This window comes from Diadema antillarum, unplaced genomic scaffold (assembly GCF_040938485.1).
Source record: "Diadema antillarum isolate AM-2024a unplaced genomic scaffold, OU_Dant_1.0 seq00000136_RagTag, whole genome shotgun sequence".
In the NCBI taxonomy this organism is placed as follows: Eukaryota; Metazoa; Echinodermata; class Echinoidea; order Diadematoida; family Diadematidae; genus Diadema; species Diadema antillarum.
This window is the reverse complement of record NW_027271213.1, coordinates 2,217,693-2,236,568: the sequence shown is the minus strand read 5'-3', so window position 1 is coordinate 2,236,568 and position 18,876 is coordinate 2,217,693. Positions and strand designations below refer to the sequence as shown.

Here is an 18,876-nt window from a genome sequence, read left to right as displayed (position 1 = left end):
TGTATGATGTAATAATAAATATAATCATGTAGATGACATTGAATTTCCCCAGACGCCATGGTAGCTGGATTCTGTTGAGGAACAAGGCTCAGTTTATTCCTCAGATGAGGCTTTCACCAGTTTTCTGACATTCCACCACTGAGCAAACCGTATACGATCTACCTCCTTGCCCCCTCACGGCCTCGTGTGTCACGCTTGTCCAACTCTGTGAGCTCAGGGAGGTGAGAGGAACCCTGTATCACCTCCCTGGTGAGCTCCATGCGATGCCCACGGGGCCGGGAGTCGAATGATGTGCCAACCTGCTGCTATTGCCAGTGTTGGGATCAACTTATAACACCTGGGGGTGTTTCATAAAGCTGTTCGTAAAGTTACGAACAACTTACGAGCGACTGGTGATCAGTTCTTGTGCTGAATTATGGAAATCTGATAAGTATAGCACATCAGAACTGATCACCAGTCGCTCGTAAGTTGTTCATAACTTTACCAACAGCTTTATGAAACACCCCCACAATAGATCCGGGTCAACTGGTGGCATCAATCAATTTACTTTAGAACGTCACACTATTTTACACGAACACATTAGAACACAAAAACGATTGCACCGGTACATACTTCCACTAATAACAGAGATTATCAAAACTTACTTTGAACCAGATTCAAAGATGTAACGTTACAATTCGCATCATACCTCTGTGGTTTGATTCCTCCCTTGTGGAGCAGTGGCTTGTCTGCCTCTTGAATGTACTGGTATGTGGAAGTCGGAGATGTAACCAGGAAGAAGAAAAAAGTTCAACGGATAATAATATCAAAAACTGTCATGCATGCAACGCGTCCCGAATTGTTCACGATACTAAATAGGTACTACCCGCAACTCGGAGGCCGCTAGGCCGCTGCTGGATTATCTTTCGAATGAACCTCTCTGCTCACCGTTTCAGGTTGTTGATCATGCGTGCAAGCTGTCCGCTGTCGAAAGTTTGAGCATTCACAGCACACACACACAACCACGCGACATCAACTTCCGACTTTCTAGCCAATCCGCGAATTACGTAAGTTTACGAGCCTGTATAGTTGCTTTCGTCATTCGCACCAAACCACAAACTCTGGACGTACGTGAATCACTTGTCAATTCAAAAACCACAAGTCAATCGTCACGCGAAATATCCCAGAATAATCTGCAATGGATTTAATCGTATGAGATAACGAACACCGCACAGGATCCGTTCCCAAATTCCGCTACTTCACCAGCGTGAGCTTACTAGTATTGACCACTCCCCGCCCCTAGCTCATGTTTTCAACAGGTGACCCAGTGGTACACCTCAACTCAAAGAACATAACTTGTGCGCCAACTTTGTGTTGGATCAAATCGATCAGCCACGATCGAAAGGCCAGACACTATTATAGCTTTGAAAGTCGATCTGTTTGAATGGAAGAAACGGGGCAAATACCTTTATTCGCCCACTTCCATTGAACACTATCTTGTCACTCCTTTCTTCAACGCTGTCTGTTTTTCTGTCTTTCTGTCTCATCCTTTGTCCTCATTCCACCTGAACTATGTGTGCTACATTTTTACGCATTGTCGATTTAGGTGTTTGCTGTCAATGCGCTGTTTGATATACATTTTTAAATAAAACAAAACAAAAGTATCGCATTTCATGCGTCTTTACTCCTTGCATTTACAGTTTGCAGTAAAAAAAGAAAAGAAAATGTGTGTTCTTTTTGACGGTGGAGTTTCTGAACATGATACGTGATTGGAGTGTGCAGCTAAGATGTTTTTTTTTTTCTCTCTCTCTCTCTCTCCCTCTCCCTCTCTGTAATGCGAGAATGTACGCGGTAGCCTCATCATCTCATAATTGATTCAGAGAATGACGTATCACGATCCAAATAAATGTGACACTAGAAACACTTATACGTGCTTCTGAGTCAGTTGCGAAGTGTCAGCCTGGTCAGAGTACGAATACGGAAAAACAAAAACAAATAAGTCATATCCTTTTGAGAGCCCACATGTAACACTAAAACTAAGAATTATGTCGATACTAGAACAATACGAAAGAGTATATCGAGTCAAGAGAAGAAAGGAAACGCATGAAAGATATCGAGTCCTAAAATTAGATGATAAAAGAGGCTTTTAATAACTTTATTTTCCGCAGTTACACTATTCTGTTAGAACTTGATCATCCGCTTAATCATCATCCATCACAAAAAAGAAAACCCGATGCGTTCGTACTTGATGTACATCGTAATTGAAAAGATAACAAAACTCAAGAAGAAGCGAAAGCACTCGTTGGATACTTTCTTGCATAACCTTTGAAAGACTGTCGCATACAGTTTGCCTCCATGATTGTGACCACTTTCACTTTTTGGATAAAACATGTCATTTACTCATGTTCTCATTCTGTCCAATCTGAGGAAAATTATACTGCTCAGTTCTTTTCAAAGTCAGCTTGCAAATAAAGTGGGATTTTCCCTCAATATCTGCAATCAGATACAAGCTGATTGCCTTTAGCCTGGGTTTCCTTCCAGTCCCTTTATTATCTCAGATTCAGCGTCGCTTGGAGGCCAACTTGAACGCTTCCTCAATATCTAAGGTGCATTCACATTGCAATTACCGTAGTATAGAATCCATGGTAATTCGTTGCTATCTTTTTCATTCACGAAATATCGTGGTAATTCTGAAACCTCAGCTGTCAGACAACTTGTCGTCTCGTTTGCCTCAATTTTCACAACTTTAGACAAAGATCAAGAAAGGTTCGAGCAATTCCGATCGCTCCTCATCCGCTTGCAGTTTATGAAATGTACAACGCGGCATCAAAAACAGGGGCGGATCCAGGAATTGTGTAAAGGGGGGGGGGGGGCGTAACTATTATTTTTGGTGCCACTTCCGGGTTTCATTTCATTTTTTTCTTTTTAATTTCTTTTGTTTTTACCGATAAATAAAGGGGGGGGGGGGCGTGCGCCTCCTGCGCCCCCCTCTGGATCCGCCACTGAAAAAGCACCGGACTCGATTTTGGGGCATACCCGCCCTTCTTCCAGGTGGAATCCAGTACCAAAGTGTAATTCTCCGGTTCTCATTTACATGCAGGAGACATTACTTTCTCTGCAAGACGCAAAAGCGTGAAATAAGGAAATCACACAGGCAAACAAACAAACGAATGAACGAACAAACAACAACAAAATCAAATGATGTGAAGGAATTACGTTATAAGTAACGATGTTACGGCGTTGCAAAGTTACACATGTTTTCTCTAAGCAGCAGTTGCACCCAGTTCATTCAGAATATAGCGCATACATGTAGGCTAATATCAGGATCAAACTTTGTGGTGTTCGAGAACCTTCTCCTTACAGATGGTTATACCCTGTGAGCCCTGATTTTTTGTTATTTTTTTATTAGGCACTCTTATTCTTTGAGGAGTTACGTAGGGATTTACGTATATACCCCAATGTCAATATCCCGTATATAATGATAATGACTTCCTCTAGAATTCTGGAATCTGAATAGCAGTCAGCTGGATCGCCTTCAACTTAGAATGATATCATTTGTTTCTTGGTCCTTATCTTGCCTTTTCAGAAAAGAGTGTTAAATTTGTTCCCCTTTCATTTTCATTTTTTTTTTCATTTCTTTTTTTTTTCTTACAAAAAAGGGGGCGCGCGCGGATGTGCGCCCTCCTAGATCCGCCACTGCAGGTATATACCGTATGTCCCCCCCCCCCAAAAAAAAAAATACGATGGGACCCTCCGTAATGATAACTTTAGAAATAGTGAATCAATCAAAATACAATTTCAGGGTAGGAAACTATAACTTTTTACCCACACCTTACAGTAAACCCCATCCGATTTGCTTCGGTGGTCAAAGAGAAATTCGGAGTTTTGTAGAGCATATCAGGAATCTCTTCCCTCCAAGTTCTGTCCATTACCATTCACATATTATGAAGTTCTAAGGGGGGGGGCATACTGGACAGTGACCTGTATATAGAAAGACAGACAAACCGACGTCGGTGAAACGTTATCCCTTTAGCGGAGGCTATATGAATTACCCTCGATCAATTTTTATGAGCTTCAAATGAAATCGGGAGGACAGGGCATATAGCATTGATGATTGTCTTCACGTCTACATGAAGACCCGCTGTCGTATAGAACCTGAGAAAGACACGTTTACACTGTATCATCAGCTCCTCCCATTATTCGACAGAGACTGAATCTACGTGGTTACGAGTTCATTAGCGGGTATTGATCCTTACACAATGGCCTACAAAGTTACACGCGTCATTAAAACCATTCTGTTTGTCGTTCAAGCAGCCTTTCTCGTCATGAACACAGAGTTGAAGAAAATAAAAGAAACAAAACTTCTTCGATGTTTCATGACGATCGGACTAACCTTAAAAAGTTATTAATGGAGTTACAAAGATTGTATCTGTGTTCGGAAAAACATAATAATAATGATAATAATTATAATAATGATAATAATGATAATAATGATAATAATGATAATAATGATAATAATGATAATAATGATAATAATAATAATGATAATAATAATAATAATAATGATAATAATAATAATAATAATAATAATAATAATAATAATAATAATAAGAAGAAGAAGAAGAAGAAGAAGAAGAAGAAGAAGAAGAAGAAGGAAAGTTTAATTAGTGGGATACATATTATAATGACGGGCTTCAGACCGACATTTTTCTCTTTCCGAAAAAAAAAAATAGCCGTCGTGATGAGGTAACTTGAATGTATTACCTGATTACCCATGCGTCCTCATATTTATGCTATGACCAGGGAGGTGGGTGACCACCCTACTATGACGTATGATGTTCAAAATGTGGCTCTGTGTTAGCATGGTCATGCAATTCTCATTTCTGTGAAACTTCATTTTTCAATTATATTTCGTTTCAAAAGTCCAGACAAGCCGAGAAGATCCCCGCATATCTTAAATTTCATTCATGCAAACAAGCAAACAAATTAATCTATTTATAGAAGCGCACGAGGAAACAGACTTGTATCCATGTATAGATTCACGTTTGCCCACATTCTTTTCGCTCTATTGCCCCATGGTCAAAATTTGGGCTTGTCAGCGTGATAGTGAATGTCTCCCTCTACGATAAAGGTATGAAACGAGACCACAGTAAATTCATAATAATCCTATACTATAATACTCGAAGTTGTTGTTGTTGTCGCGGCCTTATGTATTTCCTGTTTTATTTCGGCGTTGCTGGTTTCTCTATCTCCTCCCGAGCCGTCGGCTCCGGGCAGTTGCGACCGGTGCCGTCGGCCGCAGGAGAGTATCCTACATCGAATGGCGTGGGTTTCGTCCCCTCTCCGCCTCCGTGTCGACGTCGAGGACGAAAAAGAAAAATTAATTAGCCACATGCATAATGCATTTTTGTGCGTGACGAAAGAGCCGAGCGTTTCAATATTCACGGAACCTGCGCTGGCCTCCTGCTTTCTCGATCTTCCATCTTTTAGCTTGCAGAGACACTGGGGGATACTAAAGATGATGGTGCAGCGAAATCTCTGACATCTTCCGGCGGACGCGCACGCACACACACAATGCGATACATCTCTATGACACAATGTACCTCGCAGAACTCTATACACACTCTACACTGTGTGTAATTATAGTTCTGTGATGTACCTTTGCCTCCGCCTGTTACGTGTACTGAATGTATTGACGATGGTTACACGAATCTGTGTGTGCGTGATATGGACTACAAGGGCATTTACGTACAGTTCGCCATTATTGGCGTCCCCAAATGAAAACAACGAACGTTGGTTATGTAATTGTATTTTGCACAACTGCAGAATACTATATGCAGCTCAGGTACGTCATTTAGTTTGCTCGCCGTTTGCTCTCAAGTCCGGTGTCATTGTACGCAGACTGTTTAGGACGCGGCTAAGTATTTGCCGATCGTACCCTTACATATCAGATTACACGCGCAGCTGTGTCCATTCGTTTACTGCAGAGCTGCTGTAATCATACATAGGCCTATTCATAAGATGAGCGGACGTAGAGGAAAACCTCGCTTTGCCGACCGCCTATTTTTAAAATTGCAAGTGGAAATAGAATGTGTGGTTCTATGGTCTATCAAACCAAGTTTTGGTGACAAAAAAAAGAGGGAGCAAATGAAGACGAATGCAGTGATGTATATATTCTTCTTTCTTCCATAACATGGGAAAATATTAAAGAAAAAAATACGAGGTCGTGAGAACCTACTCCCACGGGTGCCTATTAAACCTGATGACTATGATCTCCCCCTCCCCAAATAATAACAATGATGATAATAATAATAATAATAATAATGATAAGGATAATGATAATAATGATATAATAATAACAATAATAGGAGCAATAATTGTAGGCCTAATATTAATATGATAATGTACAATCTGAAGCAGATGTAGTTCTATATTAATATGATATATCAAGCCAAGTTTTGGTGATTAAAAACAACAAGGAGGGAGCAAAATTATGAAGACGAAAATATCTTATTTTTCTCTCATAACGTGGGGAAAAGTAACATGAAAAAAAAAAACACAAAACAAACCGAGGCCTTGAGACCAGCCGTGGATTCCCGCGGGTGCCCGCGTGGATGCAAGAGCAGGGGGTAATCAAAGTCATAGTGTTAATATCTTCCCGTTTCGACGGGAACAACCTGTGGGCAGAACTTTCGGGGAATCTCATTTGCGTTTTTGGTAATTTTTCCCTGAATGTTTTTGTTTTCTACCCTGCGGAGGTGGAAATGTGTGTGTGCGTGAGGGGGTGGGGAGGGGTGAGGGGCAACAAGACAACTGTTGGACTTCAACGGGTGCAAATAACCCCTCAAAACTCAAGTTCTATAATAAAAGCAAGTAGTGGCGGGAATGATCCCTACCAATGGACCGGATCGCCTGGCATATACTACAAAAATGTATTATAAAATTTCTGGGAAGGGTGGTCATTTAGAAGACAGCACAATTAACGAAAGAATGAGAAGACTTTTCTTTTTATTCCTTCAATAAAAATGTGCAAAATCGTATTATGAGAAAAAAAAATAAAACCCCTCAGACCCGTGGATTTCCACGGGTGCTGCTAGTTTAAATAATAATCTCACTACACTCTCCCCACTGGAGAGGCCTTTGATTGTGGGACCACTGCTCTTTGGCATCTCCCCATAATTCCGTGTGGTCGAGAACGTCAACAAGTTTTTGTTAATATAGGATTGAAGGGAAAACCATTATTTGAAATGAAATTGTGTTGTAGAGGGAGACTCTGCAAATTGAAGAAACTCACACCTGAACCAGCCCTTCACGGACCCCTCTGAATATCTTTCTTTCATTTAATATGCTTGTCCGCCTTGGACTACTCAACAGAACAATGTCGGAATTTCGGAGCTTAGGTATTTGTTCCATGTTCATCATGTCACTGTCGACAACCAATGACAGGTTCGAGTCCCACTGGTTCCTTTTTTTTTTCCCGACATGTTTGTGAACTTACAGATCAGCAGTTGCGATCTTATCAAATTTACAATTTGTAGCGGGAGACAAATTGAAAAAACTCACACCTGAACCTTCACCCCTCTGAATAATATTTTCTTTAATATTGTAATGATGTTTTGCAATAAATGGAGAATCGGTGTGTGTCTTGCCGTTTCCCCTTATAGGCCTGCTCCCCTATACACTCATCAGCAGAAATATCAGGATTTTATAGGCTCAGTAAAAAATATCACAAACAGAGGTTCAAAGAAATAAGGGAAAGAAAGACAGAAATCGTGAAATAGACAAAGAAGAAACGATAGGACCTGAGATATTGCTAAGGCACACATGTTCTGTTAATTCAAAACACACTGACTTCGCATGGATTGAAAGGTGAAGATATTAGGTACATGTATTAATTTTTGAGATCTGCCCATGGAGAGCACTCGACCCTTGCAATAGAAAAATGTCGGGTGGGGGTGTAAGAATATTGCAATTCTATAAAGATAGAGAACCCCCCAAAAAACAAACAAACAAACAAACAAACAAAAACAAAAACAAAAACAAAACAAAACAAAACAAAAACAAAACAAAACAAAACAAAAAACCAACAACAACAACAGCAGCAGCCACAACAACAACAACGACACACGATCAACACCTAATTTGTTGGCCTAATTATTGACACTATACTGCTTCTCCTTTATGTAATAGTTCTATTTTCCTTCTTCTTCCTCTTCTGTGGATAAGCCTATCTCCTTCAATAAGTTGAAGATTCTAGCAGACAACTTAACTGTATATTACTGGTATCATCAACATCATTACCATTTGTCCTTGTACATAGACATCAATTTTTGGCAAGATATGTATTGGATCATTGGTAGTTTTCTAGCAAGTTTGTGAATGATGTGTGACACATTGTGGGAGCCGGGCGCCTTTGGATGTTTCTATACAGAGAAAAGTGGCGCTATAAATGCTGTTTCATCATCATCGTCGTCGCATCGTCATCATCGTCATCATCATCATCATCATCATCATCATCATCACCATATATCTGCAATGTACTGTACTATAATGTTTATTATGTTTATGCACATTCTCATAACATGCCGGGTTGTATACCAAGGTACTTATATCTGTGTTACATCTTTCCGTTTCCCTTTGATAGTCTACCTCTATTTTATCTCTTTCTCCAGGGACTTATTTTATCCAAGCTTAGTGGCTATTGAATATATGTTTCTCCCACTAAAATCAGTATGATTTAATTAATTGCCTAGACACTGTAATTTCTGTTTCATTCCCCGAATAATGTAATAATATTCCAGAATAAAATACTCTATCATGTCAGATATCTGAAGATCATTGCGATCAGATTACACTTCTCTACTTACAAAACTTGTGGGGTCTAATCCCTACTTCTTATTGTACTGCTTAAAAAACAGCATATTTATTATCATGTAAATAATTACCAATGATGTTCCAGACTTCAATGTGTTCACAAGAATCCTATAAAAAGGATTCTAAGGTATTAAGAGATCAGGCTCTTTGCATTTGCATTGAATAAAAACATTGTTGAAATTCATTCTGTGTAGGACGTATACATTATAAATTACTTGTAATCATCCCTGCTGTAGGCCTAATTAGTTGCTTAAAGAGTCGTTAGTTGAATCAATGAAATATTATAAACAGGCAGAATGCGTAAACACTGATATTCAACTCGGTCATGGCCGTTTTAATTAAAAAAAAAAAAAGTATCATTCTCACTTGTCATGGCATTGTAATGCTTTTGCCGCAGATGGCGATGTGTAAAATCGACAGACAATACAATTCATGAATCGATTCAAACGTAGTCCGTCGTCGTGAAGATAACTCGCTAGGGTTTTGTGCGGAGAAAACGGCAGCTAGCTCTTCCGGGGTTCTTTTCACAGCATTCTCTTCACCAAAATCAGATGCGAATTGACTAGCGATTAAGATGGCGGTCCAAGTCCCTCATTCGGGAGGCACGCAACTACGGTCTCTCGAGAAAGTCCTAGATGAAGCCCAAAAGTCAGGAAAACTCAATCTGAATGGAAGGAATCTAAGGGATTATCCGAAAAGTGCCGATAAGTACGATTTATTGGACACAGTGGAAATTGGTAAGTCGAGGCTAGGCGCGACCGTTCGGCTGGCAAGCTCTACAGCGAGCGCACGGCGCGGACATGCAGCCGCGGATAAGAGATCGGCTGTGGCTTCGAAGTCGTGGCTGCTGGTGCAAAACCCTCATCTAGTGTAGATATCAATGGGCAGAGACAGGTCTCTCTCTAGTGTTATGGCAATGCAAAAAAATCGGCAATAACATTTCGTTCATAGCTGCGAGGGAATACAATAGATCCTACAGTACCCGTACTGTATGATATGATCTCATTTGGACACTGTTCCTGCGGCCCACCTAGTGACTTACATTTCTAGACTTATAACACATCTAGATCTTGATTCTCATCTTAGATTGATGGATTTCTTGGGCAACAATATTCATTGACAAAGTGTGTGTGTGTATGGTTGCATGTCTAGATCCTAGGCTATACATCAACACCCTAACGTTTTTCTATGAATATCTGACGAATATATTTGCCTGAAATTTTACTCGCATGTAAGAAAGAAAATACTCTGAATGCACAAGCGCATATTGAAAATGTGATTTGAGGTATGCACTCTAAATATTAATGTAACTGCTCCAAATGAATGGGATGTTATTTTCCTGCACTCGTTCGTGCTGTAGAACTCTACTTTGAAACCGACACCCCTTCTATTGCTAAAATGTGTGAAGTGCATGTAGATTATCTAATGCTTTTCCAACATGTAAATTTATTTATAATCTACAGATCAAAGGTATCATTGTTTTGCTGTTGCTATTGTTTATTATCAGATTTTTCAGTAATATTTGGATATATTCAAATCCCCAGTGAAGAGTAGAAAACCACTGCATGTATATGTAGTCTCATGCGTGCATTTTTGTTCTTTACGCGTAATGCTATAAATAGAGGGGTGTTGGTTTCAATGTAAAGTGTTGATGTGTTGGACACCTACCATGCTAGTTGCTACATACACAACTTGCATGAAGATCGATAGACAGAAAAATCCGTCTGTCCAGAGGAGTTTTTTTACTTGCGGCTCTTCATTTAGGACTACTCTATAGTAGGAGGGGATTCCGTGAAGCCAGACGTAGTCTCTGCAGAACACATATCCTTGACAACAAGATACAGACTGGTCTTTCGGTCAAGTAGACCAACATCCTTCTCTGTATTGTAGCATCGATCCCCTCTACTCACTAATCTTTTTCTTTGTTTTAGTTGGCAGGGAAGTATACTCTTGTGTGTGTGCTTCACTTTTGTTTTCTGTACAAACCATGCAGTACTCAAGAGTTTGTTGGATGCCATTGCACTGGTACTATTTTAACTGGCATTATGCCATGTAGAGTTATAGACTGGTTCAAGATCAGACTTCCAATATTTGCTGGTTTGGTATAAAGTAGCAAGAATTAATTTCTACAAACCAGATAAAAGTGTGTGGATTCAAATGACCTCTTCCCTTGTTGATGCTTTGCAGAGCTCGTAAAGTACACATTGTAGTTCTGTTAGGATGAGAAATTGTAAACCATAAACTGTAATGCAAACATTAAAAGAAATTAATTAAATATAGATCTACATGTACAGCAATATATAAGCTGAAATGGACAAAGACGTACAGTGTAACTAGTATGTGGGCCTAGCACACCTTGTGCTTCTTGATAAGAGACGGAAAATTCCTAGCTTGATGCCAAGGCTCCCTGAAAATTATGTTACAGTATTTCATCATGTCCTAACAAGAGAGTGTGAATGTCTTCTTGATTTTGGAATGATTTTTGCCCAATGAAATGCTTGTACAGTTAGTATTCAAGTATCTGACTGTGTCGATTACTCTTTGGAATCTACCTGAGTTTGGTTGTGAGTGCATGTTTTGTTTTGTTTGTTTGTTTGTTTTTTTTGGTCTTGTAAAGGCAAAGCCTCATTTGTATAACTATAGGCGCTTAGGCAAAAAAAAAAAAAATTGTTGCATCGGCGTAACATGAGATTTTCAAATAGGGTCGGTCAGGCGGATTTTTTTTTTTTTTGCTACCTGCATTTTACGTGTAAAACTCGTGCTCAGCTCAGTAAACAGTTACAACTGCTGCACCGAATGTGCTGTGTTCATCTATTCTACAAATCATTTATGAGGCCGATATTACTGGAATTATACCCCTTCACAGAATTTAAAGATGTTGAAATCCCTATCCTGAATGTTTTCACTTCATATTTTACTACTTTGACTTAGATAAGATAAATGCAAATTGACCCATATGTACGATCTTTTCATCGCACACGGCGATCTCTATTACAGTCCCACATATACAGATTCGTGTAAGTTCTCCACACAAGAAACCTATGGCAAAACTGTGCACAATACATCGCAGTCTGAATGCTACGTATACACTGAATAAATCTTGTTAGAGTACGTGTCCGTGTTGGAAACAGATGACGTACTGATCAAGGAAGGCTTATGCGAGGCGCTAGATCTCTCCCTCGTACATCCGATATCCCCAGAGCCGTTTCCACTTCCGGGTTTGTGCGATCGCGATCGCAATCAACAAGATATTTGATATCGATAGCAAAAAAAAAAACAAAAAAAACATGGGGTCGGCGGAATTTTTAGGGTCGGGCGGGTTACGCCAATGCAACAATTTTTTTTTTTGGCCTTACTATCATGCCATCATGTCATTTTGTGTGACTTGGAAGAATATTCAAATTATTGTTTTGTTTTTCTGTAATGGCTCTCCAAATATATGCTTGAGTCTGCTATTAAAGCTCTGCTAAGTTGATATGTCCTATAGTCAACAGAAAATGGCCCAATTCATTTTGTTGACCAGGCAGAATATAAGATGTACGTTGTAATCCACACATACTTTTTAAAAATCTTTTTTTTAAACAGCAGATTTCAAATGGAACTACACTTACAGGAAAGGGCCTAGGGCGATGTTGAATAATTGAATTCTATGGGACATTGATCACTCTGAATCAGATACTTTGTTTCTTAACCTGTTGAGGACGGTTTGATTTTGCTAACAACACACATTTCCAATAGACGCTTGCCTGAGTATACTCGGGACTCGTCCTCAACGGGCTAAATCAAATAGCTAGCTGTGTGCACACCCAATCTTTATAGAATAAAAAGACACAATATGTTCAGTTTGCGTTTACACTACCAAAGGACAACATGTATCAACATGTACATTTTAGTTTTTTTTCAATAATGGTGTGAGTGCTCTCTATTGACATTAAAAAAAAAAAAAAAAAATCCTTGCGACCAAGGCTGGGAAGCTACATGTACATTTACAAAAATGGGAATATTTTGAGACTGCGTTGAATAAACCAGTCTGAAGCTACGTGCAACGTCTGTGACTTTTATGAAAATAGTAATGTTTCCATAGTATTCCACTCTTTCTTTTCTTCATTCTTTTTTCCTTTCCTTCATTCCTCCTCTTCTTCTTCTTCTTCTTCTTCTTCTTCTTCTTCTTCTTTTTCTCTTGTGTTGTTTTGTATTTTCTCCCCCTCCTTTCCCATGTGTTCCTGTCAGCCTGTTGGCGGGCTGATTATATAACTATATTTACTATATTGTGATCTGTAGGCAAGAGCAGTTAACCATTTGTAGGTGCATGTGTATGTGTGTGTGTATGGGTGTGTTTGTGTGTGTTTGTGTGTTGCATGTGTACAGATAGGGGTGGGGGAGGAAATAGGAAGGGAGGGAACTGGTGGGGGTGGTCATAGGGACTCAGGAAGGGATATGAGTTAGTAGGTGGGCGGGTATTGGTTGCAACACAGGTTCCATTATTTATTACTGTATAATTTTGCTGCATAATTCATTTGGATGATTATTAAGATTAATGCTAGAAGAATTGAATTATCGCTGTTAAATTTAAGCAATTTTTTTGAGCGCATAGGGGAAGTGACTGTATGTAAATTGATAATTGTTCATGAAAATGTAATTTTTGTTATGTCATTATGTACAGCAATAGCAAATTTGCTGTTATGATCACAAATGTATATTTTCGTCATTTCAATTGTAGCAAATGAAAATTGTTATTTTTTTTTCTATTACTTTGAATGGAACAGAATAAATATCGTTGAAAAACAAAAAAAGTATTCTTGTAGACAGGCAACTGCATGGATACGATACACAGACAATCATCCCAAGTGGGAACTGCCTAAACAAGTGTCTGCAGGTACACGGTTTGTACACACATACAGTACAGCTGTACACACACACCTACACACAACACAATACAAATACAGCATTTGCAACATAATTACGCCAAGGGGTAAAAGGTCTCAAGGGAATTTCTGAAAATGACTAGTGTACAAAGTATGTGTAACAAAAGAGTTCAGGGTTTGTATTCACACTCTGTTGCTAATATAAGGTTACGTAGTGTAAGTAGGCCTACTGTACTTGCATACGAGGATTCAGAGACTAGATTAGGATTATCTTACAGTTTAACTGCAGGGCTTCACTTTTCCGAGCTTACTATTTTGAGAGGCTTCAGCAAGTACAGGTATTGTAGAGCCCATTGTTCATTGCATTGATTGGAGAATCAGTGTGCATATTATTGTTTTAAAATCCTTTCAGGTATAGAAGGAAAAAAGAGGTAGTATCACATAATTGAAATGACTAACCTTTTCTCAACCACTGAGCTTAGTTCAGCATGAGCCAGTAAAGCGTAGATGCTAGGCAGTTTTGTACTTGTTTTCTGTCCAAATTCTCAGTCCCATTACCTGAGTGAGGACAAGAAATTTTACAAGTGGTTTTAAAAGCAAAACTCGTTTAAGATTCCTTTTAAAGATTACCCAGGTTGCTTTAAACTTATTAAATGGTAGTTTACTCTATGCCTGGGCCCCGTTTTATCAAAAGATACAATCAATTTTAAATTTCCTTACTACACAGGCTGACATAGACTTACAGTTGAAACCAATGTAATCACTTTTAACTCTTCATAAAACAGGGCCCTGTAGTATCATCCAGACCTATTCTTTCAGCATGTTGAATGACTCTCATTCTGAAACACTAGTGTAAATGTAATCCAGTTATCACATTATCAAGTTGAGCGTACAAAACAAACCATCTAGGCCTATCTACTGTATGTCAAGTGCATATACACGTATTGCTTGTATTTATTGTATAATATAGTGTAGATCATGGCAGTACCTTGCTAACTTTACAGCGGTTACAATCTTGTCGTGCTTGCCTAGTACCTCCTTGGTCGTATGTGGACACTACAGTTGTACAATGTACTTGCTCACAAAGACAGCATGTAAAAAGGCATGCAGCTACAATGTATGCTACACAGAGAAGTGATAAGCAGAGTATAGAAAGCAGGGATGAATTGCGTGCTTGGTTACGGCCCATAATAGTGTGCAGTGAAATGACAGAACACAATAGCAGCTCTGGGGGGACTGTGTATAATGCACCTGATATAAACTGATTGTGTAGATGCACTGTCTTCCATATATTATGTGAAACAGTTTTTGCTCTGTGGTATGATCAGTACATATGATGGAAAACCTCATTTCTTTTGACTTCTTTGGCATTTTTATGAAAGCCATTCATTCATCCATTCATTTAAATTCATTCATCCATGTCTTCATTCATTCACTCATCCATGTCTTCTTTCATTCATTAGTTCATTCATTTATTCATTCATACATGTAATTGTATGGCATAGTGTGCTGGGTTGATGCCAGTTTTCTGTTTCTTGAAGTCACCACAGGTGGGGCTGGGCTAGGTGGATGGTACCACAAGGGGATAATATCATTCAGAGGTTTCTGGTGCATTGTTATGTTTTGTAGTGGATGAGAATGTGCAGTACATCAGACATACATGTACTTGTACTTAGAACTATTAAAACGGGATAGAAAGCCCATCTTTATTCACTCCATCCTTTTGAGATTCAAGCTGTTATCCTTTATAGATACCGTAACTCACATCAACATGTCAAGACAGCAGTGCTGCTTCGCCATAAGCATGCGCCCAGCGTATACCAGTAGTTAGTTCCAGTAGGTCTGTGGTCAGCACAATATTCTGGCATGATCTGCCTTCATTTCAGTGAGCACTCTATAAAACAGTGAAAGTATCACAGGAATGAGGGAAAATTACCCTCAATGACACTGCCAGACTGGATTAAGTAAATGGAGGTGCTGACAACCTCTGGACACATGCCTTGTCCATTTCTATAATGTGTTTAGCATGTGGCTGTCCTGAATGAATTTAGAATGGCATCTTGACTGACTGAGATGATAAATTGATGGTACAGAGTACAATGTAGGTCTGGCTTGTGATGGGAAGTTATGAAATTGCTTTCCATGGAAAATTGAGCAAACACTGTACATTATACCAGAGAGCTGGATTTCTGTACTTTGTACTGTAACACGCTGCATTGCGCAAAATATGGAAAATTGTGCATTGGGTGTAGGGCCAACATGTAAACAATCGCCGAGCAAAACCAGACGTAATTCAGATCATATATCAATTATATTTCAAACATGCATCTAGGCCTACACTTTTTGTATGATTGTAGTTGTCACATTTCATTCTGGTGTGTATTGTATGATTGTGCCAATCACTCCCATATTACCCTACCGTGCAAATTAATCCCACATATTTCTACTATCAATTTATGAGACCTAAAACTCATGCAAAAGTTTGAAATGTACTGCTCTTTTTGGTGAGGCGAGATTAGTTTTGCAAGAAACCCTGAGGTGCTTCTAAGCCTTTACTGTTTACCATTGGGAGCAGTGATTTAAAAAATGTTCAAGTTATCACATTTGATGCATTTGTACAATGTACACTGTACAAAAGTTTATGATATGTTTAAGGTCAGTTTAATACATAAAAATATCACAAAACATCGTACCATATGAAAATTTTGCAATAAAGCCTAAAATATGAGGAGATATCACTATTTTTCTCAATAAATCATAACTGTAGACAGTTTATTCTAGAAACAGTTTCATTACCAACGGTATAACTATTGTTCACATTTTATCTAATTATGTACAATTGTATAAATACCAGTTACATGTACCAGCATTTACAATGATTAACCATGATTGATTTATACTGATTAACATTTTTACATTGATTGTTTCTAACCCTACCTCACATTTTAGTACTATTTTGAAGCACTATAGCTGGGATTTTTGTTAAACCATTGTATGAACAAACAAATTTATACAAATTTCACTAGGGGATTCAAATGAACAATGTCCATCTATACTATACTGGTCTGGGCACCTATTTCATGAATTTCTTAACTTACAAAAGTAGAATAATGCTGGGCTATTACAATGGAACTTTATATCAGGTTCCTATATCATCTTCCTATTATGTTTACGGCACTACATGCCCAACATGCATGTTTTTAGTGGGATTTTGTCACTGACAAATCTTCTTTTCTTGGCAAAGGTATAGCAGTTGTGTTATTGGACATTGCAGCTCCACTGTGTAGTGTGTTCACAGCAGATGGTAAACATTTCTCACTTGGCTTGTAGCTGTATGAGTCATGTGTTGACAAGGGTTTTTTTTTTCTGTAGATCACTTGATGGATATAAGATGTTATCAGACTTTGGATTTTTGCACACAAGTGCCCCCTGCAGACCACAATAACAAGTACCGGTACATACTGTATAGTGCGCTATTTAATGCATAATGAATGGTCAGATACGTATTCCTAGTACAACATCTTGCCCTGTAACTGTATAGGCTGTGTATATTTTGAATACGCGGGTAACTGTGTAATGTGTTATTATTAAAAAAAATAACTTTTGCATTTTACTATACATTTTAGTCAACAGTACGATGTATGGCAGTCATAATAACATTTTTGAGGAAATGTACCGTGTTAAGATGGTGATGCAGGCGTCAGTGTACAACTATTGGTGGTCCAGACAGCTCTCTTTGGCCCGAAGACTTGTCGATGAAATGACTATTTTGTAACGAAATGACAACATTTTGTGACAAAATGAACATTTCGTCCACGAAATGATAATTTCGTTAACGAAACAGTCATTTTGTAGACGAAATGACCAATTTCGTAAAGAAATATCCCATGCGATACTTGGCGCTCCATGGTTTCATTTGTACCACCTTCGTGAAATTGGGCCTTTGAGTTACACATTGTATTAATGTGTGAACATGCTTGATGTTGACTGTAGGGATGGGGTGGAAGGGCGGCAGGGGAAGGGTAGACGGGGAGGGGGGGGGGGGGAGGAGAGGGAAGGAAAGAGGTGGAGTTTCCTTGATTGTGTTGCCATATCAGACATCCTAACTTCCTTTCTTGTCGGATATAGAGTTTAATGGATCTCCCAGGACCCCAGCCATGACGTGTGACCTTTGAGTGAAACTCATGAAAATTATAATTATGCATGTAATTGCGTTCGGTAAATAGACACTTATAGGGAGCTTTTATCAGGAGGACACAGAGAAATGTATTGTGAATTATTGAATTTGACCTATTCTGACATTTTCTAACATTCTTGTTCATGAGGACTGTCGGTATAGTTCAGAAAGAAAGTCTGTAATCTGATTGAAAATTTTGTAAAGATGATCATTTGCTTATAAATGCAGATTTATATGATGAGGCATAAATGTGTTGTAAATGATGATATTTTTTTTTTTCTGCACACACACACACACACACAAATATCCACATCTTGCAAATGTTTTGTATGGTGTATTTTGAAAGTATGATACTCCATGAATTAGGACTTTTCTCATACAGAAGGTGATTTTTTTTTATTTTTAATTTTGCGAGTTGATGTATTTCTGGTCTTACAGTGATTCTAATGTGAATAATCCACCTCCTGTTTGTTCTGTACAGCAATAAATCATCAGTAGCCTTTTATTATTACCATTTGCAGATGAAACAAAAACCCAGCTATAGTGCTTCCAAATAGTTCTGAAATGTGAGTCAGGGATAGAAACAACCAATGTAATAATGTTAATCAGTATTTATGGTACAGATATGAGTATTCCTAAATACAAAATGTGAATATTAGGTTTATAATATGATGTATATTATTAGAATAAACCATTTACAGTTATGGTTTATTGAAGAAAAAATAGTCATATCTCCCTAAATATTAGGCTTTATCACAAATTTTTTATACATATGGTAGGGTGTGATACAACTAACCCAGACATATGCATCAAATGTGATAACTCAAACATCTTTTAAATCACTGCTCCCAATGGTAAATAATACCTTTAACCCGTTGAGGACGAGTCCCCAGTATACTCGGGCAGGTGTCTATGGGAAATGCGTGTTGTAGCAAAATCAGTCCGTCCTCAACGGGTTAAGGTTATATAGCCCTCAGAGGG

The 18,876-nt window shown here is 38.6% G+C and overlaps 1 protein-coding gene across 1 annotated transcript in view; it reads left to right on the top strand.

The window, feature by feature from the left end:
• The first annotated feature begins 9,376 nt into the window (after window positions 1-9,376).
• Window positions 9,377-18,876, top strand: part of LOC139727618 (uncharacterized) — a 116,059-nt gene continuing 106,559 nt past the window's right edge. Inside the window, exon 1 of the mRNA XM_071638601.1 lies at window positions 9,377-9,590. Coding sequence (XP_071494702.1) covers window positions 9,428-9,590 — 163 coding nt within the window. The 5' untranslated portion in view covers window positions 9,377-9,427. The remainder of the gene's footprint in view (window positions 9,591-18,876) is intronic.